Here is a 25,581-nt window from a genome sequence, read left to right on the forward strand (position 1 = left end):
TATAATACAGAAAAATTTTTTAGAAATCTTAGCTTTCTAACTTTTTTTCTAATTTCCTGCAACAAGGACATTTTTATTTTTTATTTTTATTTATTTATTTATTTATTTTGAGACAGAGTGTCCTCCTGTCTCCCAGGCTGGAGTGCAGTCTCAGCTCTCTGCAACCTCTGCTTCCTGAGTTTAAGTGATTCTCCTGAGTCGTTGAGATGACAGGCGCCTGCCACCACGCCAGGCTAATTTTTTTATTTTTAGTAGAGACAGGCTTTTACTACGTTGGCCAGGCTGGTCTCATACTCTTGACCTCAGGTGATCCGCCTGCCTTGGCCTCCCAAAGTGCTGGGATTACAGGTGTGAGCAACCACATCCAGCCAACAAATATATTTTTATAATCAGGATAAGAGTTACTGCTGTTCTCAACACTTATTGACCTGTTAACCCTCACCGCTACGCCATGAAGCAGGATTATCATTAGCAGTTTAAGATGAGAAACACTGAAGCCCTTATAGTGAGTCAGGGGAGTAGTAACGATAATAATAATGAAAAAGAAACATTGAGGCCCAGAGAGGTTAAGTAATTTGTCCAAGGTCACACAGCTTGGAAGTGGCTGAGCTAGAATTTGAACCAGGCATTCTTGCTCCAGTGCCTGTGTTCTACACAGTGTTGCGTGACACTCTTTTTAAAAAGTCTACCAGGGGCTGGGCATGGTAGCTCCCACCTGTAATCCCAGCGCTTTGGGAGGCTGAGGCAGGCAGATCACCTGAGGTCAGGAGTTCAAGACCAGCCTGGCCAATATGGTAAAACCCCATCTTTACTAAAAATACAAAAATTAGCCAGGCATGGTGGCACGTGCCTGTAATCCCAGCTACTCGGGAGGCTGAGGCAAGAGAATCACTTGAACCTGGGAGGCAGAGGTTGCAGGGAGCCGAGATTGTGTCACTGTACTCCAGCCTGGGTGACAGAGCGAGACTCTGTCTGGAAAAAAAAAAAAAAGTCTACCAGGGGTTCTCAGCTGGGGCAGTTTTGACCCCCCAGGAGACATTTGGTAATACGTGCAGAAATATGTGATTGTTGGTAGGGATTACTGGCATCTAGTGCATGGGGATCCAGGATGCAGCGAAACATTTCATAATGCACAGCACAGCCCCCAAACAAGATGATCTGACCCCAAATGTCAGTAGTGCTGAGGTAGAGAAACCCTGGTCTGCACAGCACTGTCTCACAGGATTCCTGTCTACATGATGCCTTTCCTCAGAAGAAATTAGAGAAGAGCTTTCTTTGCCGGTGTGGCAGCTGCGGGCACCCATGCCCAGAGCCCTCTGAGCCTCCACTGACCAGTGCTGCCTGCTTACCTCTCTCTGCAGTGTCCTACACCTGGGGCTGGCGGCTGTGCACTGGAGTGACCTGGCCGGTGCCTGGCCAGCCCTACCTGCTCTCATTGCCTGTGTTCGCGGCCGTGACGCTGCAGAAGCAGGACCCAGGGCTCCGACAGTACCTGCTGGAAGCTGCCTATACCCTGCAGCCCCAGGTGGGCCCTAGACAACAGCCCCGTGTTTCTCAGCCATGTTGTGGGTCTCCTTAGGTCAGCACTGGGCTCACCCTAAAGGACGTGGGGCTCCTCTCTGGGGCTGTTGGGCTGTGCTGGTCTTCCTGTAGGTTTTTTCTGGACCTTTGCACATACTGATACTCCATCTAGGGCTGTATGATGCATTAACTCTAAATCAGTCTTCAGATCTCAGTTCAGGGGTCACTTCCTCAGGGAAGCCTGCCTAGGTTACCTCAGAGGACATCATATTCTTTTGTGACTTGCCTTAAGACAACCACATTTCTTCCCTTTTGATCATTTCTGTTTCTTAGTGAAGCTAGTTGATTAATGTCTGTCTTCTCCAGTGCCGATTCAGTTTCTGGGAGCAGATTGAGGGTTTTTTTTTTTTTTTTTTTTTTTTTTGAGACAGAGACTCTTGTTGCCCAGGCTGGGGTGCCATGGCCTGATCTTGGCTCACTGCAACCTCCGCCTCCCAGGTTCAAGCAATTATCCTGCCTTAGCCTCCCTAGTAGCTGGGATTGTAGGGATGCATCACCACGCCCAGCTAATTTTTTTGTATTTTAATAGAGACGGGGTTTCTCCACGTTGGTCAGGGTGGTCTCAAACTTCTGACCTCAGGTGATCCACCCGCCTCGACCTCCCAAAGTACTGGGATTGCAGGTGTGAGCCACCGCGCCTGACAAGGGTTTGTTTTACTTACCCCTGTGTCATCAGCACCTGGTCCAGAGGAGGCACTCAGAGGCCTCCTGTCTGATCCTCCACCTCCCACTCTGGTCTCCTTACCATCTTCACCAGCATCCAGATGGGCCCTCTGAAATCCCAGCTGGATCGTGTCCCTCCTCTGCGTAGACTGCCCCGCAATGGCACCTGTTACCCTTAGAGTAGGAGCCAGACGCCATGACCCACAGGCCCTTGGCAGTCCCACCCCTGCTGGCCTCCTTCCCTGACTCTCCTCCAGACTCGCTGCCCTGAAGACACACTGGCCCCCTTTTCAAGGCCACGCACATGCCCGCCCCAGGGCCTTTGCACTGGGTGTTTCCCCTGCCAGGAACACTCTTCCCCGGGATATCCACCTAACTCCCTCCCTAGCTCCTTTCGTGTCCTTCAGTGGGACCTCTCAGAGGCAGCCTTCCTCGGCCTCCCTGTCTAGACCAGCATCCCGGTCAGGGCCCCTAAACCATTGACTTTGCCGTCTTACCGTTCTTGCATCTGGTGGTCCTGTGCCTCCTCTCTAGCACGTAGGCTCCACGCAGTCGGGGACTGCGTACCTCATGCTCAGTCATCTTCCACACAGCAGCACGCATCCCTGTTGGTGTTGAACAAACGTACGGTGACGTGGGATTTCAGAACAGGGCTTGTGGCTGAGGCTGCACTTTCCCAAAAAGAGACCCAAGCCTTGGACTGGGGTACAAGTGATTTGTTAAGAAAAGGCTCCAGGGGACCCAGAAAGAGTGGAGAAATTAGGAAAGGCCGGGGGAAGATGCTGAGAGGTGTGCAGTTTCAGGTGAAGTTGCAGCCTCAGCCTGGTCCCACAGTGAGCCCCAGAGCACGAGGTACTTGCAGAGTGAGTTCCCCTTTGGGCTAGGGTGCTGGGAGTTTTGGCTGCAGTGCTGGAGGGCAATGTTCTGGAACCCTCAGGTGACAGCCAGGAAGTGCAGAGCTTGCAGAAGCAGCCGCTTCTCCCTGGCCGTTTGCTGAATAAATTGCGACCCTGTGGACATGGTCCTGGGCTGTTCTGCAGAGCTTTACACTTCTGCGGGCGATTTTCAAGCCTGAGAAATTCCTGGTTGGGGAATTGTGAGGACAATAGTGCGAGTGTCTGAAGGGTAGAGGTGGAGGCTCTCAATCTTGAAGACTCTGCTGTTTCCAGAAGGACAGCTGGTTCCCTCAAGAAGCCGCAGCCCACGTCTTCGTGGGCACACCTGGGTCGGAAGTGCCGAGGGACGTCGGGGTGGACATCAGCTACAGCTTGCCCCAAAGCAAGTTCCGGCTCAAGCTTCTCCATCCCAAGAAGAAAATCGAGCTGGACGGTAATGTTAACGTCCCTCCCTGATCACTGCGCCCCTTGCTCGGTGCCACCCCCAGGGCAGGGCCCCTGCAGGAAGCTGGCTCATAGGTTTGTCTGTCACCTCCTGAGGTCAGCATTAAATCCAGCCCCATTTTACAGGTGCTGCATCTTAGGCTCAGAAAATAAAAAGGCAGGCGGTCCTCCCAGGGGGATGGAGGGGCCAGATCCAGATGTTGAACCCTTGTCTCTAAACTCTTGTTTTGCACCCCCAGGAAGGATGGAGGCTCTTGGGAGTGCCCACACGGGTCACTTGGAGCTGGTACTGGATGACAGGGACGTCTACTACATCAAGGTTTGCTCCACACCCTTGGTCCACCTGTGTCTGCACCTGCCACCTCCCCAGGGATTTCCTGCCCCCCCTCCCAGAGCCCTGTTAATTATTGCCAGCACCTCTGGGATCTTCCCTTTCTACCTGCCATTTAACAAGTGTTAGTTCTGTTACCCAGAAATGTATAAACAAGAAAAAAATGGGCTCAAATCCCACCGTCATTGATGTTAAAAATGGATATTAATAACACAGAAACATGCTTTTAAGAATTCAGGTGGGATGCGGTGGCTCATGCCTGTAATCCCAGCATTTTGGGAGGTCAAAGCGGGCAGATCACCTGAAGTCAGGAGTTCGAGACCAGCCTGGCCAAATGGTGAAACCCCACCTCTTATAAAAATAGAAAAATTAGCCGGGCATGCTGGCGGGTACCTGTAATCCGAGCTACTTGGGAGACTGAGGCAGAAGAATCACTTGAACCCAGGAGGCAGAGGTTTCAGTGAGCTGAGATCATGCCACTGCATTCCAGCCTGGGCGACAGAGCGAGACTCTGTCTGAAAAAAAGAAAAGAAAAAAAAAAGCCAGGTATGATGGCTTATACCTGTAATTACAGAAAGTTAGGAGGCCAAGTTGGGAGGATCACTTGAGGCTAGGAGTTCGAGATAAACCTGGGCAACATAGCAAGACCTGGTCTCTACAAAACATTAAAAACTGTTAACCAGGCACAGTGTGGTGTGCCTGTAGTCTCAGCTATTCAGGAGACTGAGGCAAGAGGATTGCTGGAGCCCAGAAGCTCAAGGCTGCAGTGAGCCATGCTTCTGCCACTGCACTCCAGCCTGGGTGACAAAGTAAGACCCTGTCTCTCAAAAAAAGAATTCAGAATAGAGAAAGGTATAAATTGTAAGTTAAAGCATGCCACGTCCCAAATTTCCTACAGAAGTACTGATGCATGCCCTCAGAAACCTGTATTCATTTCCCAGAGCTGCCTTAACAAAGTACGCTAACTGTGGCTTATGACTACAGAAATTTATTCTCACAGTTCTGGAGGCCAGGAGTCTGAAATCAAGGTTTTTTTTGTTGTGGTGGTGGTTTTTGTTTTTTGTTCCCCCCCACCACCCCCGCCCCGCCCCGCCCCCGTGAAGGCTGTCAGGGTGGATCTGTCCCAGGTCTCACTACTGGATTCTAGAAGCTGCCAGAGCTCCTTGGCATGGAGGTTGTCTTCTGTCTCTGTCTTCCCATAGTCTTCCCTTTGTAGGTGTCTGTGTCCACACATCCCCTTTTTATAAGGACACCAGGCAAACGGGATTAGGGTTCATGCTCATCACTTCAGCTTAGCTTAATCATGTGTGAAGACCCTATTTCCAAATAAGGTGACGTTCACAGGTCCTGCGGCTTAGGGCTTCAGCATCTTTCAGGGAGACACAGTACATCCCATAACCCTATAGATTTGCAAATATTTGTAGTTTGGGTTTCTGGGTTTTATTTTGTCTTTTTCACATCAGGTGAGTGATGTGATGATGTAACAAGTTTTGAGGGAGGCACGTATCATACAATAGCATGAAAACCCAATTGTCGTGCTTAGGTTGTGTTTTTTTATTTTTATTTTCTTTTTTTGAGGCAGGGTCTTGTTCTGTCGCTCGGGCTGGAGTGCAGAGGTGCAAACATGGCTCACTGCAGCCTTGACCTCCTGGTCTCCAGTGATCCTCCCACCTCAGCCTCCCAAGTAGCTGGGACTACAGGCATGTGACACCATGCTTGGCTATTTTTTTATACTTTTGTAGAAATGGGGTCTCACTATGTTGCCCAGGCTGGTCTCAAACTCTTGGGCTCACACAATCTGCCCACCTTGGCCTCCCAAAGTGCTAGGATTACAGGCGTGAGCCTCCACTCCCAGTTTCCAGTTTCCCAGTTTTTTTTTGTTGTTGTTTTTGTTTGTTTTGTTTTTACCCTGTAAGGACTTTTTTTTTTTTTTTACTCAAAAATATACCTTGGCAGCCAGACGCCGTGGCTCATGCCTGTAATCCCAACACTTGGGGAGGCCAAGGTGGATGGATCACTTGAGGCCAGGAGTTTGAGACCAGCCTGGCCAACATGGTGAAACCCCATCTCTATCAAAAATACAAAAATTATCTGGGTGTGGTGGTGCATGCCTGTAATCCCAGCCACTTGGGAGGCTGAGGCAGGAGAATCACTTGAACCCAGGAGGCAGAGGTTGCAGTGAGCCGATTTCGTACTACTGCACTCCAGTTTGGGCAGCAGAGCGAGACTCCATCTCAAAAAAATATATATATGTGTGTGTGCGCATGCATATATATATACACACACACACAATACACATATACGTACATACACCTTGGCAATCTTTTTAGACCAGCATGCACTGATACAATTTAAATTCTATTGTAGATTTCATTTAGATTAATTCAATCTAAATACTATTCTACAATTAAATAGGCAATGCACTTAAATGATTCAAAATTCAAAAGCTATGAAAGGGTATAGAACTGACTCTCCCATATGGTAGCCAGTGGCACACATGTTTATTGAAATCTAAGTGAGGCCGGGTGTGGTGGCTCACGCCTATAATCCTAGTACTTTGGGAGGCCAAGAGAGGTGGCTCACCCGAGGTCAGGAGTTCAAGACCAGCCTGACCAACATGGCAAAACCCCGTCTCTACGAAAAATACAAAAAGTAGCCGGGTGTGGTGGTGGGCTCCTGTAATCCCAGCTACTTGGGAAGCTGAGGCAGGAGAATTGCTTGAACCCGGGGTGGGGGTGGAGGTAGCACTGAACCAAGATCATGCCACTTTACTCCATCCTGGGCACCAGAGTGAGACTCCATCTCAAAAAAAAAAAAAAAAACAAAAACCTAAATGAATTAAAATTAAAGAAAATTAAAGATGTGGTTCTTTGGTTGCATGGGCCACATTTCAGGTGTTCCACAGCTTCATGTGGCCCTGAAACATTGTCCTCATTGCAGAAAGTTCTATTGGTTGGTGCTGGTGTAGACTTAAAACCTCTCTCCCGCCCCTGCTGAAAGCCAACCACTGTTAGGCGTTTTTTTGGTGATTCCTTTCTGAGATGATCTATGCACATGGTCAGCACATGGAGTTAATATATCCACTTTAAAGAAAATAAGTACCTCCTGTGTAGCACACATTACTGTGGAATAGTCCGTGGGCTGGAGTTTATTCAGCTAGTTTAATAATGAAGGACTCTTGAGTTTTTTCTAGGTTTCTGCTCTTACAAATATTCTGCCATGAACACCATTCTCTCTGCAGAGTAAATTCTTAACAATGGAATTCCCTGGCCACAAGGTTTATATGTTTTTTCTCTTTTCTTTTCTCTTTTCTTCCTTTCTTCCTTTTCTTTCCTTTCTCTCCCTCTCTTTCCTTCCGTCTATTCCCTCTTTTCCTCTTCCCACCTCTTTCCCCTACTTTTCCCCATGTCTTCTCCCCGTTTCTTTCCCCCTCTCTCTTTTCCCTCTCTGCCCACCCCCTGCCTTCTCTTTCTTTTACAAGGTTTTATTCTGTGTGGTAATCGTAGATCACTGCAGCCTCAAACCCCTGGGCTCAAGGGATCCTCTTGCCTCAGCCTCCCAAGTAGCTGGGACTACGGTCTGTGCCACCGTGCCCTTCAATTTTTCTTTTCTTTTTCTTTTTTTTTTTTTTTTTTTTTTTGTGAAGATGAGGTCTTACTATGTTGTCTAGGCTCATTTTCATCTTAGTAGGTGCTTTTCTAGGGTTCTTACCCAAGGGTACCTGGACGGAGCTTAGTCGCTTGAAGCCCCTGTCATTGCGTTGAAGTTTTGTGTCTGCCCTCCATCCTGCAAAGAAGATTGAAAACTTCCATCCACTTTTCAGGCAGATCTGTGACTTCAAAAAGTATACAAATGTTGGGAGGGTGAGGCGAGAGGATCACTTGAGGTGAGGAATTTGGAACCAGCGTGGCCAAGATGGTGAAACCCTGTCTCTACTAAAAATGCAACAATTAGCTGAGTGTGGTGGTGCATGCCTGTAGTCCCAGCTTCTTGGGAGGCTGAGGCAGGAGAATTGGTTGAATCTGGGAGGTGGAGGTTCCAGTGAGTCAAGAACATGCCACTGCACTCCATCCAGGGTACAAATAGCAGCTTTAGACTTGATCTCACCAGGCATGATTGCTGGGCACCTTCGGCAGTGGATCTGCTGATTCTGCTTCAGTTTCCAGTGTCTTCTCAGAGAAGCCTGGAGTGGAGCGTCTGAAGCCGGAGCTGGATGTCTTGCTGCAAAAATACATTCTCCACTTCCAGCTCTGCCGTCAGCCTGGGTTGGGGGAACACGTATGTCAGGGGAGAGCTGTCTTCCTTCTAAAGCGCCCCCTGCCTAATGGCTGAGACTTATGCCTCATTTTCAGAATTCCCAGGGGCCCTCGAACTTCTAGTTGTTTGCTAAATGTGCAAGCACGGATTGCCTCTACCTCCTCCTGGAGCTTCCTATTGGTCCCTATAGAGCTGTCTGCAGCCTGGAAATGTTTGCCTTTGGAGAAATTCTAGTTCCACCTGCCCCAGACTCATCACAATTACAGTAATAGCCGGAACTCCGGAACTTTCTGGAGCCTGTTTCAGCAGACATGAGGTCCCCCCTTCAAGTCCTCTCTGTAACCCCATACAAGATGAAGAAACCGAGGCAGATGAGCTCATGAATATGAAGTCCCAGAGCTTGTGTTCAACTTATCTCAAAGCTTATGGGATTTAAGGTTGGTTTAGGGAAGAGTGTTCTGTTCAGTACCCTCTCCTGCTAGTGTGCAAGGGTTGGGTCCTGGGTTGCCTGGAGAGCCCCAGTTTACGCCTGCTGACCTGACACATTTACAACTAGTGTTCTCTTTAACTGCAAAGTGTTCTGGTTTGGGTGAGAAATTCTGTGTTCACCCTGTTCACGTGTACCTTGAGGAAGCTCTGAGAAGCACCGCACAGCCTCTGATACAGACTGGAGAAAGCCATCGCTAGAATATGCCTGGCAGCAGGAAAAGCTGGGGGCAGAGTGGAGAGCGAGCATCTCTTTCTGTAAAAACGGAAGGAGAAAGATGTGTCTGTATATTCGTGTGTGCACACACATACATCCATACACATATGACATACCCACACCCATGTCCGTACACATATACATCATACACACGTCCATATTTATACACACGAACATCCACATGTAGACACATCTGTCTATACATTTGTATATACACACATCCATATATAGACATATCTGTGCACGTCTGTACAGAGTCCATTCACATCCATATTCGCACACATCCAAATGTAGACATATGTATGCACATTCATATACACACATGCACATATATACATATCTTTTCACATGTCCGTGGTGTACACACGTCCATATACACCCATATTCACACAATCCACATGTGGACATATCTGTACACGTTCGTATACATGCATCCGTATATATACACCTCTTTACACACATACATGTCCACACACACACGTCCATACAAACGTGTTCACACACACAAACACCCACATAGACACATCTGTATATACGTTTATATATATACACGTCCATATGTATAGATGTCTGTAGACATATCCACACACATCCATATATACATCTGTTCACGTGTCCATGCACACACGTCCATACACACATCCGTATTCACACAATCCACATGTAGACATGCCTGTATGCATACATTCATATACATGCATCATATATATACACCTCTTTACACATTTGTATACATACATTCACACACATGTCCATACACACGTCTACATACAGACACATCCATGTATACACACATTCATCTGTATGCACCCACATGTCTGTATACATACACTTCTGTATACACACACCCCTGTATACACACACATCCATGTACAGATACATCTGTACACACATCCACACACATTCGTACACACACATTTGCACACACATCTCTGGGGATCGGGGACAGAGAGCATTAAGTAGTGGCAGTCTGGTAATAGTGAGTCTTGTTTTGATGTCTTTTGGGTAAACTGACCAGCTGGTGGCCATCAGAGGGGTGTGGGGGTGGGGGGCCTGCAGGTTGGCGATTGGCGGGGCCATCAAAGATGATATTCACAGTTGCTCGTGGCTTTTCCAGAGACTCTTCTTTGCGGGGCCGTGGAGTGTGTAGTGAGCTGTCCCCGTGGCCCATCTGTCAGTGTCTTCCCGTGGCCAGGTCTGCACCACTGACCAGCAGAGAAAGTTCTGGCCTCGCTGGCCTTCACAAGGACTTCGGGTTGTACTGTAAGAAAGGCTAGCATGCTATCTTTCGACGTGTCTGGTCGCCGTGTGGAGATCAGTTGCCAGCAGCGGGATGGGAACTGGGAGAGCCAGGAGGATGTTGCAGTGAGACAGGCGGATGACCAGGGCTCCAGCTTGTGAGGCAGCAGAGGTGGCAGAAGTGGTTGGTTCTGGACACGTTCCATAGGGACAGTTGACTCGAGTTTCTGATGGATTGAATAAGGGGGATGTCAAGGAGAGAAGAGGAGTTGCTTATATTTATGTCTGAGTTTGTAGCACAGGTTTCTAATTTTGAGAAATCCAGAGTTTAAAAAATTGGGGAAGGGCTGGGCACAGCGGTTCATGCCTGTACTCCTAACACTTTGGAAGGCCAGGGTGGGTGGATCACTTGTGCTCAGGACCTTGAGACCAGCCTAGCCAACACAGCGAAACCCCATCTCTACTAAAAATAAAATAATTAGCTGGGTGTGATGGCTCGTGACTGTAATCCCAGGGAGGCTGAGGCAGGAGAATCACTTGAACCCAGGAGGTGGAGGTTGTAGTGAGCCAGCATCCCACCACTGCACTCCAACTTGGGAGACAAAGTGAGACTTTGTCTCAAGGAAAAACAAATATTGGGTAAGGATCAGTGTAGAAGGCTGTTAGCTGGGTTGTCTCCTGCCCTGTCTGGTCCCAGCTCGTGTGGTCAGGGCTGGGCCTGCTGGCCAAGCCTCTCCTCCCAGGTGACACTGAGGCCATTTCAGGGCTGGAGTGACCTGCAGCCAGCCATGGGTGGCGAGGCCGAGCGGTTCCAGGCACAGCTGGAGGTGAAACTGGTGACGGGGGGCAGCCCCGTCGTCTTCACCGGGAACCTCACACGGCAGGCGGGCAGCAAGCTGGGCTTCTCCGCATCGCTGAGCCATCTGCTGAGTGGCCAGGCCCACGTGACAGGTAGGAGATGAGACTTCTTCTGTTCCCTCTGCTCTGTGGCCAGGTTAGGGTGTGGTGGCCCAAGTGCCTCCTTATGGTCCCCATCACCCCAGCTTCTCTTAATATCAACATCCCATCAAAGGGCAGATCCAGGCTCCGTGTGAGCCCCCAGAACCTTCCCCAACCTCTACCTGCACCCACAAACCTTAAAATAGCAACTTTTGGACTGTTTTTATTCTGACCCATGATAAGAAACACTTGTAACATTTTGACCTAAAATACAATGGGCATTTAAAACACACACAGACTGAGAGGTGATGGCCCTGGTGCTGGAGCTGGGGTGGTGGTGCCTGGGTGTGCCTCTCATGGGTGTTTGGAAGATTCCAAGGTAAGGACAGGAGCTGCAGCTGGGGGTACTTGGAGCAGTGGCTGTTGATCCCCTGATGTGGGCGTTTGGGAGTCATCACAGCTGGCTCAGTTTCCCCTGTCTGTTCTGGCTGACCTTCTGTGTCTCAGAAGCTTCAGAAGGTGAAATTTACCCAACAACGCACGATGCGCTGTTCTTTCTTTTCTCTTTTGTCCTGTTCGATTTTGTTTTATTCTGCTTTATTTTTGGGCCAGGCAGTGTCTCACACCCGTAATCCCAGCACTTCAGGAAGCTAAGGCGGGAGGATTACTTGAGCCCAGGAGTTCAAGACCAGCCTGGGCAACATAGTGAGATCCCTGCTTCTACAAAAAATACAAAAATTAGCCAAGTGTGGTGGCACCCGTCTGTAGTTCCAGCTACTCGGGAGGCTAAGGTGGGAAGATCGTTTGAACCTGGGAAGTCAAGGCTACAGTGAGCCATGATCAGGCCTGTCTGTGGCCTGTTGTACAGGGCGTACGTGTCGGCTCTTCAAGGAGCCCCCAACCCCAAGGCTGCTCAGTGATTCCTGAGTCCCCTCTTTGCCTGGGGATGGGGGTGTTGGTCCCTGGGAGCTGACCCTCTCGTCTGCCTGCTCTCTGTCCCTGCAGCACTGCTGGAGAGGAAGGAGGAGAATGGACGGTGGGTGGCCGCCCTGGGTGCCGAGCTGTTTGTGCCAGGGCTGGTGGGGCTTCGTGCCCTTGGCCTGCTGCAGCAACGGGGCCAGCTCTGGACCAACTCCCTGAAGATCCAGTACAGCCTCCTGGGTAAGGCTCTGCGTGTCTGGTTGCGGGGCCGGTGGAGGTAGCAGGGCCTGCCCTGTTTCCTAGGGCTGTGGCTCTGTGAGCTAAGATACACTGTCACCACAGGGTTTTCCATTAGTCATTCTGTTGGCTCTGAGTAGGACTGAGTACTTGCCCATTAAAAAGTGTGTCTGTTGAGGGGACATTCACCCATCTCTGAAGACCTTCCCATCGACAGGTTCTAATGGAGTGACAGGTGGAGCAGAGGATGGGGGGTGTGGCTGAGGCCAGGCTGGGCCAGGCCCTCCATCTCTTGGAGCCCTGGTGGAGGGCTGCCTGGCAGAGGAAGGCAGGGGTCTCTGGGTCGATCCGCTCAGGTCAGGCGCAGCAGGCGGCACACGAGTGCAGCACCAGCCAGAAGCTGCAGGCAGACAGCGGCTCAGACGGTGCCTACAGGCTGGAGCTGGGCCACGAGCTCCACTGCACACAGATCCCGGCCTTCAGCCACAAGGTGGGTACCCAGGCCAGGTGCGACAACTGGAGAGAGCACCAGTGTCGGGCAAGTGGTGATCTGAGTACCCTGAGCTCATCCCCAAAGAGATGGAGTTGCTCACGATCACATAGCCATATGGGAATGGGTACGGGGCTGGAACTTCAGCCTCAGTCTTAAGTCTATTCATCCAGGAATGCTTCAGCCCAGGAGGCAGAGGTTGCAGTGAGCCAAGATGGCGCCACTGTACTCCAGCGTGGGTGGGAGAGTGAGATCTTGTCTCTAAAATAAATAAATAATAAATTTAAAAAAATAATAGTGCTTTGTACAGAATCATCTCTTCTGAAAACCAGGCTGATATCGCTGGAGTGGGCAGCTGTGAGGAGGCCCAGGGACTGGGTGGGCAGGGCCTACATGGGCAGTTCACCGCCCATGTGTGTCCCAGGTCCAGCTCTGGCACGAGGAGGACTCGGGCCACCTGCACTCACAGCTGGAGGTGAGCTATGGGAAGCACTGGGACAAGAACAGCAACAAGAGGCATCTCCGTGTCAGCCAGACCTTCAAGAATGACTCGGGGCCCGCCCTGAGCAATCACTTCATGGAGGTGAGCCCGACCACTGCGGCAGAGCCGTGCCCCATGAGTCCAGCATGGACGGTGGGAGCTGGGGAACCCCCACATGGCCCTCTGGCCCTGGCTGCAAGGATGCAACCAGCTGAAACTTAGCCTTGGTGACTTTCCCTTTTGCATCTCCAGCCCCATGTCCCCATGTCCCCAGGGGTGAGAAACACTTGTCAGAGTGCCAAGGACTGGCAGGAGGGCTTGGGAAACATAGATTTCCAACTGTAAAAATGCATTTTGGAAACAGCAGTTCGCTTTTAGTCTTTCCCGGAGGGTGGGTTGTTTTGCTGAGTTCGGACTGATGGTGTGCTCCGCAGCTGAACAGGTGGTGGTTCTTACACAGAACACATTTCACCTTGTATGTTTATTTAAAAATTGGTTTAGAGGCTGGGCGCTGTGGCTCACGCCTGTAATTCTAGCACTTTGGGAGGCCGAGGCGGGCGGACCACGATGTCAGGAGATCGAGAACATCCTGGCTAACACGGTGAAACACTATCTCTACTAAAAATACAAAAAATTAGCCGGGTGCAGTGGCGGGCACCTGTAGTCCCAGCTACTTGGGAGGCTGAGGCAGGAGAATGGCATGAACCCGGGAGGCGGAGCTTGCAGTGAGCTGAGATAGCACCCTGCAGTCCGGCCTGGGCGAAAGAGCGAGACTTCGTCCCAAAAAAAAAAAAAAAAAAATTGGTCTAGAATTTTTTTTCCCTTTTCACATCTAGTCATGCAAATGGTCTTTTAAATATTAACTTTTAATTTTAATTGTGGTTAAGTATATGTCATGTAAAATTTACTGTTTGTTTTTTTAATTTATTTTATTTTTTATTTTTTTGGAGATGGAGTCTTGCTCTGTCGCCCAGGCTGGAGTGCAATGGCGCCATCTTGGCACACTGCAACCTCTGCCTCCTGGGTTCAAGCAATTCTCCAGCCTCAGCCTCTTGAGTAGCTGGGATTGCAGGTGCCTGCCACCACGTCTGGCTAATTTTTTTGTATTTTTAGTAGAGACGAGATTTCTCCATGTTGGCCAGGCTGGTCTCGAACTCCTGACCTCAGGTGATCCACCCAGCTTGGCCTCCCAAAGTGCTGGGTTACAGGCATGAGCCACCACACCCTGCCATATTTACTATTTTAACCATTTTGGAGTTTAGCGGCGTTACATGCATTTACATTCTTGTGCAACCATCACCACTACTTATTTCTAGAACTTGCAAAACTGCAAGTCTGTAGCCAGGAAATGCTGACTCCCCATTCTCTGCTGCTCCCAGTCCCTGGAAACCACCATTTTACTTTCTGTTTCAGACTTTTGACTATTCTAGCTACCACAGAGCCGTGGAATCATACAGCATTTGTCTTTTTTTTTTTTTTTTTTGAGACAGAGTTTAGCTTTTGTTGCCCACACTGGAGTGCAATGAAGCAATCTTGGCTCACTGCAACCTCCGCCTCCCAGGTTCAAGTGATTATCCTGCCTCAGGCTTCCAAGTAGCTGGGATTACAGTCACCTGCCACCACACACGGCTAATTTTTTTTTTTTTTTTTTTTTTTTGAGATAGAGTCTTGGCCTGTTACCCAGGCTGGAGTGCAGTGGCACGAACTTGCCTTACTACAACCTCCGCCTCTGGGTTCAAGCAATTCTCCCTGCCTCAGCCTCCTGAGTACCTAGGATTACAGGCACCCACGACCACACCCAGCTAATTTTTGTATTTTTTAGTAGAGATGGGGCTTTGCCGTGTTAGCCAGGATGGTCTTGAACTCCTGACCTCAGATGATCCGCCTGCCTCGGCCTCCCAAAGTGCTGGGATTACAGACGTGAGCCACCACGCCCAGCTCTGGCTAATTTTTTGTATTTTTAGTAGAGACGGGGGTTTTACCATGTTGGCCAGGCTGGTCTTGAACTCCTGACCCCAGGTGATCCACCTGCCTCAGCCTCCCATAGTGCTGGGATTACAGGTGTGAGTCACCGTCCCTGTCCTGTCCTTTTTTTGACTGGCTTATTTTACTTAGCTTGTCCTCAAGTTTCATCCTTTTCGTAGCATGTGTCAAATTTCCTTCCTTTTTAAGGCTGAATATTCCATTGTCTGCATAGACAGCATTTTGTTTATCCATTCATCTGTTGATGGACATGTGGGTTGCTTCCATCTTTTGGTTATTGTGAATAAATTGAATAAATGCTGTTATGAATGTGAGTGTGCAAATATCTGATGCTTTCGATTGTTTCAACTGCTTTCAATTCTTTTGTATATATACCTGGAAGTGTCATTTCTGGGTCATATGGTAATTCAATCTTTAATTTTCTTTTTTTTTTTTTTGAGATGGAGTCTGGCTCTGTCCCCAGGCTGGAGTGCAGTGGTGCCATCTCGGCTCACTGCAAGCTCCGCCTCCTGGATTCACACCATTCTCCTGCCTCAGCCTCCCGAGTAGCTGGGACTACAGGCGCCCGCCACCATGCCCGCCTAATTTTTTGTATTTTTAGTAGAGACGGGGTTTCACCGTGTTAGCCAGGATGGTCTCTATCTCCTGACCTCGTGACCCGCCCGCCTCGGCCTCCCAAAGTGCTGGGATTACAGGCGTGAGCCACCGTGCCCGGCCCGATCTTTAATTTTTTGAAAAACTGCCACACTGTTTTCCACAGTAGCTGCACTATTTTACATTCCCACCATCAGCGTATGAAAATTCAGATTTCTCCACATCCTTACCAACGCTCCTTGTTTTTTGTTTTTTTTGGACTAGGTTCTACTCCCATTGCCTGTGTGGAGTGCAGTGGTGCAATCTTGGCTCACTGCTGCCTCAACTTCCCGGGCACATTCTAGGCCAGGGGTGGCATGATCCCATTGGCATTTTGGGGGGGGGGTGGGCATTCTCCAGTTTGTGCTGCAGGTGCCTGAGAGGCAGGTGGATTGCCACGTGCAGCTGCACCACTTGAGCTTCCACCTGCCCTATGTGGAGAGCAGCAGTCACCTGAAGGTGCAGTACAATGGGCGGCCGCTGTTTGTGGTAGGCGGGCAGTGGAAGGACACATCTCGGGCCGCTCTGTGGAAGTGGGAAGGTGAGTGTTGGCTGTCGGGCCTCCTTGGGTAGCAGCTCAGATTTCTGACCTCCTAGGCCTTTGCTCAAGCTATGCCTCCTTCCTGGAACACCTTCTCCTTTTGTTGGCTAGGCTAACTCAAGACTCAAACTGGGCCAGGCACAGTGGCTCACGCCTGTCATCCCAGCACTGTGGGAGGCCAAGGCGGGAGGACTTCTCGAGGTCAGGAGTCTGAGATCAGCCTGGGCAACATAGTAGGAACCTGTCTTAATTTTAAAAACAAACAAATGAAAACCTTATCTTTAATGAGTCTCATGATGCTTATAATTACATCCTAACTTCTTACCTTTGCCAGTCAAGTGTCAGGTCCCTGCCTCTTTCTCCAGCCTTGTCCCACCCCGCTCTCCCCGTTGCTCATCATCCTGCAGGCTCGGAGGCCTTATTTTGCTCCCCAGACACCCTCCAGGGCCTTTGCATTTGCGGATATTTGTGTCTGGGAAACAGTCTCTCAGTTTTAAAAAATTGATCCACCGGCTGGGTGTGGTGGCTCACGCCTGTAATCCTAGTACTTTAGGAGGCTGGGTGGGGATGCGGATTACTTAAGGTCAGGAGTTCAAGATCAGCCTGGCCAACGTGGTGAAGCCCCATCTCTACTAAAAATACAAAAATCAGCCATGTGTGGTGGCAGGCACCTGTAATCTCAGCTACTCAGGAGGCTGAGGCAGGAGGATCGCTTGAACCCAGGATGTGGAGGTTTCAGTGAGCAGAGATCACACCACTGCACTCCAGCCTGGGCAACAAGAGTGAAACTCCATCTCAGAAAAAAAAAAAGGATTCACCATAGTTTATCCATGAATTTTTTCAATTTTTATTTTTGTTGAAGTGATATCTTGTTTAATAGTGAATTCGGCTGTGAGTTGCTCACTGTCGAAGCTGGGTCCCATGGGGGCTCATCATATTATGCTCTCTGCTCTTGTATAGACTTGAACTACATTTTTTAACAGTTGATTAAAGTTTATAAGAGAAATACATCCTCTGTATCACATCTGTCTACCTTGCTTTTCTTTCTTTTTCTTTTTTTTTTTTTTTCTTTTTTGAGATAGAGTCTTACTCTGTCACCCAGGCTGCAGTGCAGTGGCATGATCTTGGCTCACTGCAACCTCTGCATCCAACACTCAAGGTATTCTCGTGCCTCAGCCTGCCGAGTAGCTGGAATTACAGGTGTGTGCCACCAAACCTGGCTAATTTTTGTATTTTTAGTAGAGACGGGGTTTCACTATGTTGGCCAGCCTGGTCTTGAATTCCTGAGCTCAAGTGATCCACCTTCTTTGGCCTCCCAAAGTACTGGTATTACAGGTGTGAGCCACTGAGCCTGGCCCCTACCACAAGTCTTGCTTAAAACAGTAAGCACGCTAAATTCTTTTAGCCGTTTTTTCTGTTTATATTATCCATCTTTTAAAATAATATAATCATGCTGTTATTTCTTGATTTTTCAGCTTTAGGTTTCTTACTAGACAGGATAAGAATTTAACTCTTAGATTGGTGCCCCTTTCAAATACATATTTCCCTCCATTTTCTTAAAAGAGTTACCTTTTATTAACATCTGATGCTTGCCCAATTATAGCTACAAATGTCTTACATAGCTGAGATATATGGTGTCCTATCATGGTGACTTATTGTTTTTTTCTGGAGTTTGTAATTGCCTTCATTTTTCTATTTGATTAGTTTTCTCTAATTTTTGCCTACTAATTACAGAATTTTCAGCAGCATTGCAAAACTTTTTTCCAGGTGGTCAGACACATCAGATTGTTCACTGACTTCAATTAGTTCTGATATTTTTCTTGGGGACCCTCTTCCGGGAGCCTGAGTCCTGCTCCAAAGTAGACCAGTTGCACAGCTATGGTTCTGCAGCCTCCCTTTACCACCAACCTGGGAATTCCTTTTACTTCTCCTCTGGGTCACAATCTCTTTTTCTTAAACCTGTGTCATCTCTCTTGGTTTATTCCTTTGTTCTGATGGAGTACATCTTTCAGTAGCTTCCAGAGAAAGCATACATGGGAGGTGTATTCACTTCCAAGGGCTTCTGTAACTAATTACTGAACTGGGCAGCTTTAAGCAACAGAAATTTGTTCTTTCACAGTTCTGAAGGCTGTAAGTTTGAGTCACGGAGCCACCAGGGCCATGTTCCCTCTAAGGCTCCGGGGAGACCCCTCCCTTGCCTTTTCCAAGCATTTGGTGATGGATGTTGAAGCTTGGTGTTCCTTGGCTTACAGCCACATCCTCTCTAATCTCTGCCTCTTTTGTCACATGGCATTCTCCCTGTGTGTGTGTGTGTCTGTGTCCAGATTTTTCTTTTCTAATAGAGACATCAGTTCTATTGGGTTAAGGGCCTGTCCTATTCTAGTATGACCTTATCTTGACTTAATGATGATATCTGCAATGACTCCATTTTCAGTTAAGGTCACATTGGGAGGTATTTGGGATTAAGACTTCAGTTAATCTTTTTGGGGAACACAAGTTAACCCATCACCGAATACAAACATTTTGAGACTCTAAATGTTGAAAATGTCTTCATTCTACTGGGACAGTTTGAATGGAGAATTTTAGGTTGGAAATAATTTTCTCTTGGGATTTTGAAGGCATTGCTCCATTGTTTTGAATTAATTGGGAGATCTGATGCTTTTTCTGATTTATCATCTTTTGTATGTGACCCTTTTCTCACTGTCTTAGAAGCTTTTAGGAGCTTGTCTTAGTCCTGTTGGTGGTAAATCTCTTTACGAGGTACCTTGGCATGGATCTATGTTCCTCCGTTGTACTGGGTCCTTAGCATAGGGTGTTTCAATTTGGAAACATGTCATTTTGGTCTGGGTAATTTTCTCTTACAGTTTCTTTGATAATTTCCTTTCTTTGTTCTGAAATTCCTATTGGTTAGATGTTGGTCCTCAGAAAACTGAGCTTCTAATGTTTTCTCTGTTTCTCTTTTCAAACTTGTTTTTATTTTTTTCTTTTTTCTTTTTATTTTTTGGAGAATGGACTCTCAGTATGTTGCCCAGGCAGGTCTCAAACTCCTGGGCTCAAGTGATCCTCCTGCCTCTGCCAACCAAAGAGCTGGGATTAGAGGTGTGGGCCACCGCCCCTGGCCTCCTTGTTGCTCTTTTGTCCTATTTCTTTGTCCTTTGGTTCTATTCAAGAACCGATTTCCTCGACTTCATAAGCCAGCCCTTCTACTAGCATTTTTATTTTGGATTATCTTATATTTTCAAGAGCTCTTTTTTGTTGTTCCTTTCTTACAGCGTCCTGTTCCATGAATGCAATTGTCTTCTCTTAGAGTATAAGTTACAGAATTTCGGGGAGTTTTATCTGTTTCCTCCGAGTTTCTTTTTTCTTTTTATTTCTTTATTTCCTGTTGGAGGCTTTCCCCCAAATGCTAAGCCAGCCTTGGATATGTGCTTATGTTTGAGTCGGCTGCTCAAAACATTGGTTACTCTGTTTTCAAACAGGGTAATTATGTTTTGAGTGTACTCAGAAGCTGCCTGAGGGCTTAATTAAAACCAGCAGTTTAGCAAAGTTAGGGATCTCATATTCTAGAGCAGAGGTTTAAAAGTTTGTTTAAAAATATCTATGCTCCTTAAAATCGTTTTATAAAACTTACAGTAAGAGATCTGCTGAAACAGAGAGGAGAGAACACATTTCCACACTTGGCCACCTCTTGACTCGCCTGGATCCCATTAGGGGAGAGTGAGTGCTAGTTCTCTGCCAACCCAGGATTAGGCCCTAAGGTTGCCGTAAAAAGGATCCCGGGAGAAAACTCAGGAATAAAAGTGGAGAAAGTGAGACATCTGACTAAAATGACTAGAAGCCCTCAGGAAGTAAAAAAGGAAAAGGAAACCGAGAAACTAGAAAAATCATCAGACCAGTTAATTCCCCTTTGGAGTAACTGGAGGTCCAGAGCTTCCTAAAAGATTAGAAATCTGAATTTGAAGAGTTGAGGGAGAAGAATCATGAATGGCCTAAAGCAGTTGCCCAGTGTCTCACGCAGAAGAGCATGGAGAAGAACTGGCAGGAATGTCCCCAGACGGTGACAAGTTTGCAGGACTTTCACTGGATGACCCATGAGGTCACCCAGAGGCCCAGGAGCCAGCCCTGGCCCTGTCCTCATGGAAAGACTCTACACAGGATTTTGGGGTACAAATGGAAGGACAACATGTTTTCAGGTCCTGCCCGGGCAGATGCAGTCATCCTTCCAGCTCCGGAGTTCCAAACCCAGGCCTGTGCCATCCCCATTCACTTTGAGGGGCCTCTGTGGGCTCCCCAACACATGAGCTGTGTGCAGGATCCTCGGGTACCCAGAGGGGCACCCTCGATCATGAACCCTGTGTGTGGTCAGCGCTAGGTCTGTTGCGTCCCTTTCCTCCAGCAGCCCCTAGCCTGCTGCAGCAGTGGCTGCTCTCTTCTGGTTCTGATCCAGGTCTTGAACTTGGGAGACAATTAGAACCTGGATCCCAATTCTGTCTGAAAGCAACAGAATAACATAATCTATACACTGGCGCATGACTCTTGGCCCAGCCCAATGGAATGAGAAATAAATGAATGACCATGACCTCAAAAGCAAAAAAAAAAAAAAAACTGAGTAACCAGGCAGATGTTCTGGAGGGCCCGAGTTTGCCAGATCGCAACTGTGATCTGTAAAGTGAAATAAGATCTTTATCACCATGAAAGAACATGAATGAAATAGAAAACTAATTGGAGACTGAAAACTTGTTTGGAAAGAGGCGCTATGTATAGGTGGGAGCATGTGAGGACTGGTGGGTTTCCCTGTCAGTCAAGCAACTGGGTGGGGACCTGGCTCTCCAGGGATACGTGCGTTCCTTCTGTTCTTCTGTGGTGCCAACTTCCCGCTTCCCGTGGGAAGGGAGCAACTGGGCAGGGACCAGACTGCCCACTCTTCAATGTCTCCCTGTTCTCAACTCCACGGTGCCTCCCTCACCTCAGTGTGTCTTTGTCCCTGCATCTGAGCCTGTCTGCCTCAGTTTCCCCAGACAGTAAATCTCCTGTCTTCAGCAGGGGTGGGTTGCCTGCCCCTTTGACTAACTCCCCCTTGTCTTTCATTTAGGTGTCACGTAAATTGTCACCTCCTCCTAGAACCCTTTGCTGACCTACCCAATTTTTATCAAATTCCTTCTTTATTGTTTTTCTTTCCAGCCCTCAGCATTTCTACCTGTGTGTGTGTGTGTGTGGTTTTTTTTGTTTTGTTTTTTTGTTTTTTGTTTTGTTTTGTTTTTTTTTGAGACAGGGTCTCCCTCTGTTGCCCAGGCTGGAGTGCATTGGCATCATCACAGCCACTGCACCCTCACCTCAGCCTCCCAAGTAGCTGGGATATACATCAGCACCACCGTGCCTGGCTAATTTTTTTATTTTTTGTAGAGATGGGGTCTCACTTTGTTGCCCAGGCTAGACTCAAACTCCTAGACTCAAGTGATCCTCCCGCCTTGGACTCCCCAAGTGCTGGGATTACAGGCATGAGCCACTGTGCCTGACCTTCCAATGTTTTATTATGAGAAAATTCCATTCTGAAGAGTTGGATGAATAGACAGTGATTACCAGCATCCTCTCATACTAGGTTCTGCTATTAACAGTTGACCCCACTTGCCTCATCACCTCTCTCTCCACATATCCAGCCCTCTTATTTTTTCCATGCAGTTCAAAGTGAGTTGTAGACGTTGATACGTCTCACCCCTAAACGTTTCAGCATGTGTTTATCAAGCAGAGTGAAATGTGTAAATCTCCATGGTACGATTGGATGCATTTTGACAGGTGTATACACTTGGGTGATCCAAACACCTGTAATTAGTCACGACATTACCAATGTCCTAGAAAGTTCCCTCAGGCCTAGTTATTCCCAGTTTTGAGATTTGTCCATCGCGGCTGTGATGAGACTCAGCAGACCTCTTGCTGTCTGCTAGAAGCTTCCTCTCTACCCCACATACCAGATTCTCCTTCTTTGCCCCTTGCAGGAGCCTTGAACCTGGATAGTCCGTGGCTGATGGTCTCTGCAGCTCACAGGCTACACTGGCCACACCGAGCTGTGTTCCAAGCTGTCCTGGAGCTAACGCTGGGCAAGGCCTGGACCCTAAAGGACCTGGTGGTCAGCGTGGCCTGCAGGAGTCAGGGCCCCAGCAGGGAAGGCAAGATCCAGGTCTACACCCCAGCTACCACCTACCTCCGGGTGAGCAGTTCTCGGCCCCCAGCATATGCCTGGTCCCCTGCCGCTGAGATCTTTTTCTGGTGCAGAGGCGGATAAAAACTGAGGCCTGTGGGCAGGTAGCAGCTCACAGATGTGTGAAGTCTGGCCCTTCCAGTGCCTGCAACTATCAGAGTTTAGTTCCTAAGTGACGTAGAAGAATTAGATCTAAAAAAAAAAAGAAAATCTAGATTTCCCATATCCCTGCTTGGCAGCTGATGGGGAGAGGAATATAAAATAGGAAAGCAAGTCGAACAGGACTTTGGAAACAGATAGACATTTGGCTGTTTCCAAAAAACAGAGTGAAAACTTCTGTGACGTAAGTCGGTTTGATGCCAAGTACTGACTGTCGTGAAGTTGCTTCTCTGCACGCGTTTGGTGCAGAAGCAAGAATAGGTTTGGGAGAAAAGCCATGAGTGTCATCTGCAGGGCGGAGGGAGCCTGGCGGGTGGACTGTGTCCCCTGCACCTGGGTGATGTGTGGACGTGGGGAAGGTCCGGGCCTTGACTGGGCTCATCTGAGGGCAGTACAGTCCCCTCTGGGGCAGGGGGCTGGGTGGCACCAGGTTGGAGTCAAGGGCAGTGTAATCTTAGGGACCATGAGGAGGCCTCTGTATAGCAGAGGGTGCCAAGACAGGAGAGCGAGGTGCGGTTGACTAGCCGGCTTCCGCCCTTCACCCAACCAGAGGGCATGGCAGCCTGGCCCAGGGTGGTGGCAGTGGAGGTGCCGGCAAGTGTCCAGATCCTAGAGATGCCAGATTTGCTGATGGACTAGTGGTGGGGAAGGAGTGAAGGAAAGGAAATAAATGGCTCTGAGGTTTTGGCCCAAGCATCTGGCGGGAAGTGCCATTCTAGGAAATGGGGAAGTTGATGGTGGGGAACCGAGGATCACTGACATGGGACAAAGTGTTACGAAGTTCTGGTATTGGGTTGGAGCCTCAGCCACGCCCAAACCCTGTCTTGTCCTTGTCACTTCTCCTTGTGAGACCCCTGAGTTGTGTGAACAAGGGATGGTGGCCAACAGGGAACCATCCCATGCAGGGCTTGTGCCAGGGTGGTGGCTGCAAATGGCCTACCTCCCCCAGCTCCAAAATGAGCCAGATGACAACCACCTCTTCCTAGGACTCCCGAAGACCATGGTGATGGTGCAGGGAGAGGAGGCCACCTGCCAGCATGTGCCCTTCAGGGTACAGACACCCTGGCTGCTAGTAATAGCAGCCCAACGAGATCAGATTCCCTCCCCAAACTGAAGAGGAGAAAAGGAAATTATTTCTGCTCAGGGTTGGGGCAACAGACAGGAGTTTTTCTTCTTGTCTCAAGGCCCTGTAGAGAAAGCTAGCCTACCTGCACCAGTCAGGTTAGGCCTCAGAGAAATGGCATTGAAGGGGTTTTGAGGGATGAAGAGGAGTTTACCCAGCAGGAAAGAGATGAAAGGGTATCCCAGGGGGAGGAAATAGGGTGTGCAAAGGCCTTGGTCCCCCGCCCCACCTCATTCCAGGTTTCCACGGTGACAGTCTTGGCACAGAGCCTCTTCCACAGCTGGAGCGAACTCGAGTCAGCCTGGAACGCAGCAGTGCAGGGCGAGATCCATGCTGAGAACAGCCGGGACCGTAAGCTTCTGAACTGCTGGTTGAAAGGCCCCCAGCAGGAGGTGAACCTAACAGCGGCCTACAGGCACCTGGAGTGGGTAAGAGCCCAGGAGGCCCGTGCAGCCAAGAGACCACCGAATCCCTCACCTCGGTCTCCTACCTCTGTCCCTGCTTGGGATGGAAAAGGGCTTTGTGCCACTGGCTTGGCCTCTGACCTTGGGCCTCCTGGAGCCTCTATTTCTCTTTCTCTTTCCTTTTCCTTCTTTTCTTATATATTTTTTGACAGTTTCATTCTGTCGCCCAGGCTGGAGTTCAGTGATGCTATCAAAGCTCACTGCAGCCTCGAACGTCTGGGCTTAAAGGATCCTCCCTGCTCAGCCTCCCAAGTAGTTAGAACTATAGGCACATGCCACCCATGCCACCATGCATCACTCACTTTTTTTTTTTTTTTTTTTTTTTTTAGCAGACACGAGGTATTGCTGTTTCCCAGGCTGGTCTTAAAGCCCTGGGCTCAAGTTACCTTCGCATCTCAGCCTCCCAAAGTGTTGGCATTACAGGCATGAGCCACTGCGCCCAGACAAGCTTTAGTTTCTTGGTCTGTGAAATGGACCCTGGTCACATTAGCACAGATCCAGGAGCAAAGCTTGGCTTCCTTTAGCTGAGAAGTCCAAGTTCTTTGTTCCCCCTGGGTAGCTAGGGAGGTCTAGCCATGGCGGTACGCGGGTGGGATCGGGTGGTCTGATCAGGGTGGAGGCTGTGGCCCAGTTCAGTAGCCATTCTCGGATAGTCATTTCTGGGGGTGATGGGCAGGTTGTGGGGGGCTACCCCTTGCCTTCCTGCAAGGCAGGTCTGCAGCTTGGTCCTGCTGGCCCGTCCCTCTCTTCAGCCTGGATCTTGTTGCAGCCCCGGAAGACCCAGGTGTCGCTGACGGCTCTGCGGACTGGTGCCCAGGGCCAGCCTCGGGGCCTGCAGTTGGAGGGACAGCTGGAGGAGCTGAGGCAAGACAGGACATTGTACCGGAAACAGGGGACCTTGCTCCTTAGGTGCGTGTGCCCCTTCTCCTCGGCTGACACCCCTGCAAGTTTCCCTTCTCTAGCATGGAGCATCCCCAGGGGAAACAGGATGGGCAGAGCTACCTGGAGAATCCCTGCTGACCTGCTGGGGCCCAGAAGGAACCCAAATCCCACAGAAGAGCCACCTCCCCTGAAAGCTCCCACATGCCTCACCCCTTCCATTAGTTGCTGAGGTGGGAGCAGAAGTTAGAGTCTCATCATCCTAGCCTGGAGCTGCTTGGGGAGTCTTCTCTTTTCCTAGAGACAGAGCTCATCAAAAAAGCAGTTCCCTGTGTACAGGGAACAGCAAGAGGTTGGGACGAGCAGAGCCATCTTGGACTCCAGGCTATGCACTGAGCAGCTGTGTGGCCTTAGATAAGTC

General features: G+C 49.1%; 1 protein-coding gene and 1 pseudogene across 1 annotated transcript in view; one reads left to right on the forward strand and one right to left on the reverse strand.

Moving 5' to 3' along the window:
* LOC100607258 overlaps positions 1-25,581 on the forward strand; it is a 153,954-nt gene that overhangs the window by 55,554 nt on the left and 72,819 nt on the right. The window contains 11 exon segments of the mRNA XM_030797618.1: positions 1,362-1,525; positions 3,414-3,573; positions 3,824-3,903; positions 10,879-11,065; positions 12,059-12,214; positions 12,568-12,701; positions 13,126-13,284; positions 16,159-16,339; positions 22,333-22,544; positions 24,057-24,245; positions 25,051-25,190. Coding sequence (XP_030653478.1) covers positions 1,362-1,525; positions 3,414-3,573; positions 3,824-3,903; positions 10,879-11,065; positions 12,059-12,214; positions 12,568-12,701; positions 13,126-13,284; positions 16,159-16,339; positions 22,333-22,544; positions 24,057-24,245; positions 25,051-25,190 — 1,762 coding nt within the window.
* On the reverse strand, positions 5,373-5,461 carry LOC115831386 (annotated as a pseudogene).

Source organism: Nomascus leucogenys, chromosome 18 (assembly GCF_006542625.1).
Source record: "Nomascus leucogenys isolate Asia chromosome 18, Asia_NLE_v1, whole genome shotgun sequence".
Taxonomy (NCBI): Eukaryota; Metazoa; Chordata; class Mammalia; order Primates; family Hylobatidae; genus Nomascus; species Nomascus leucogenys.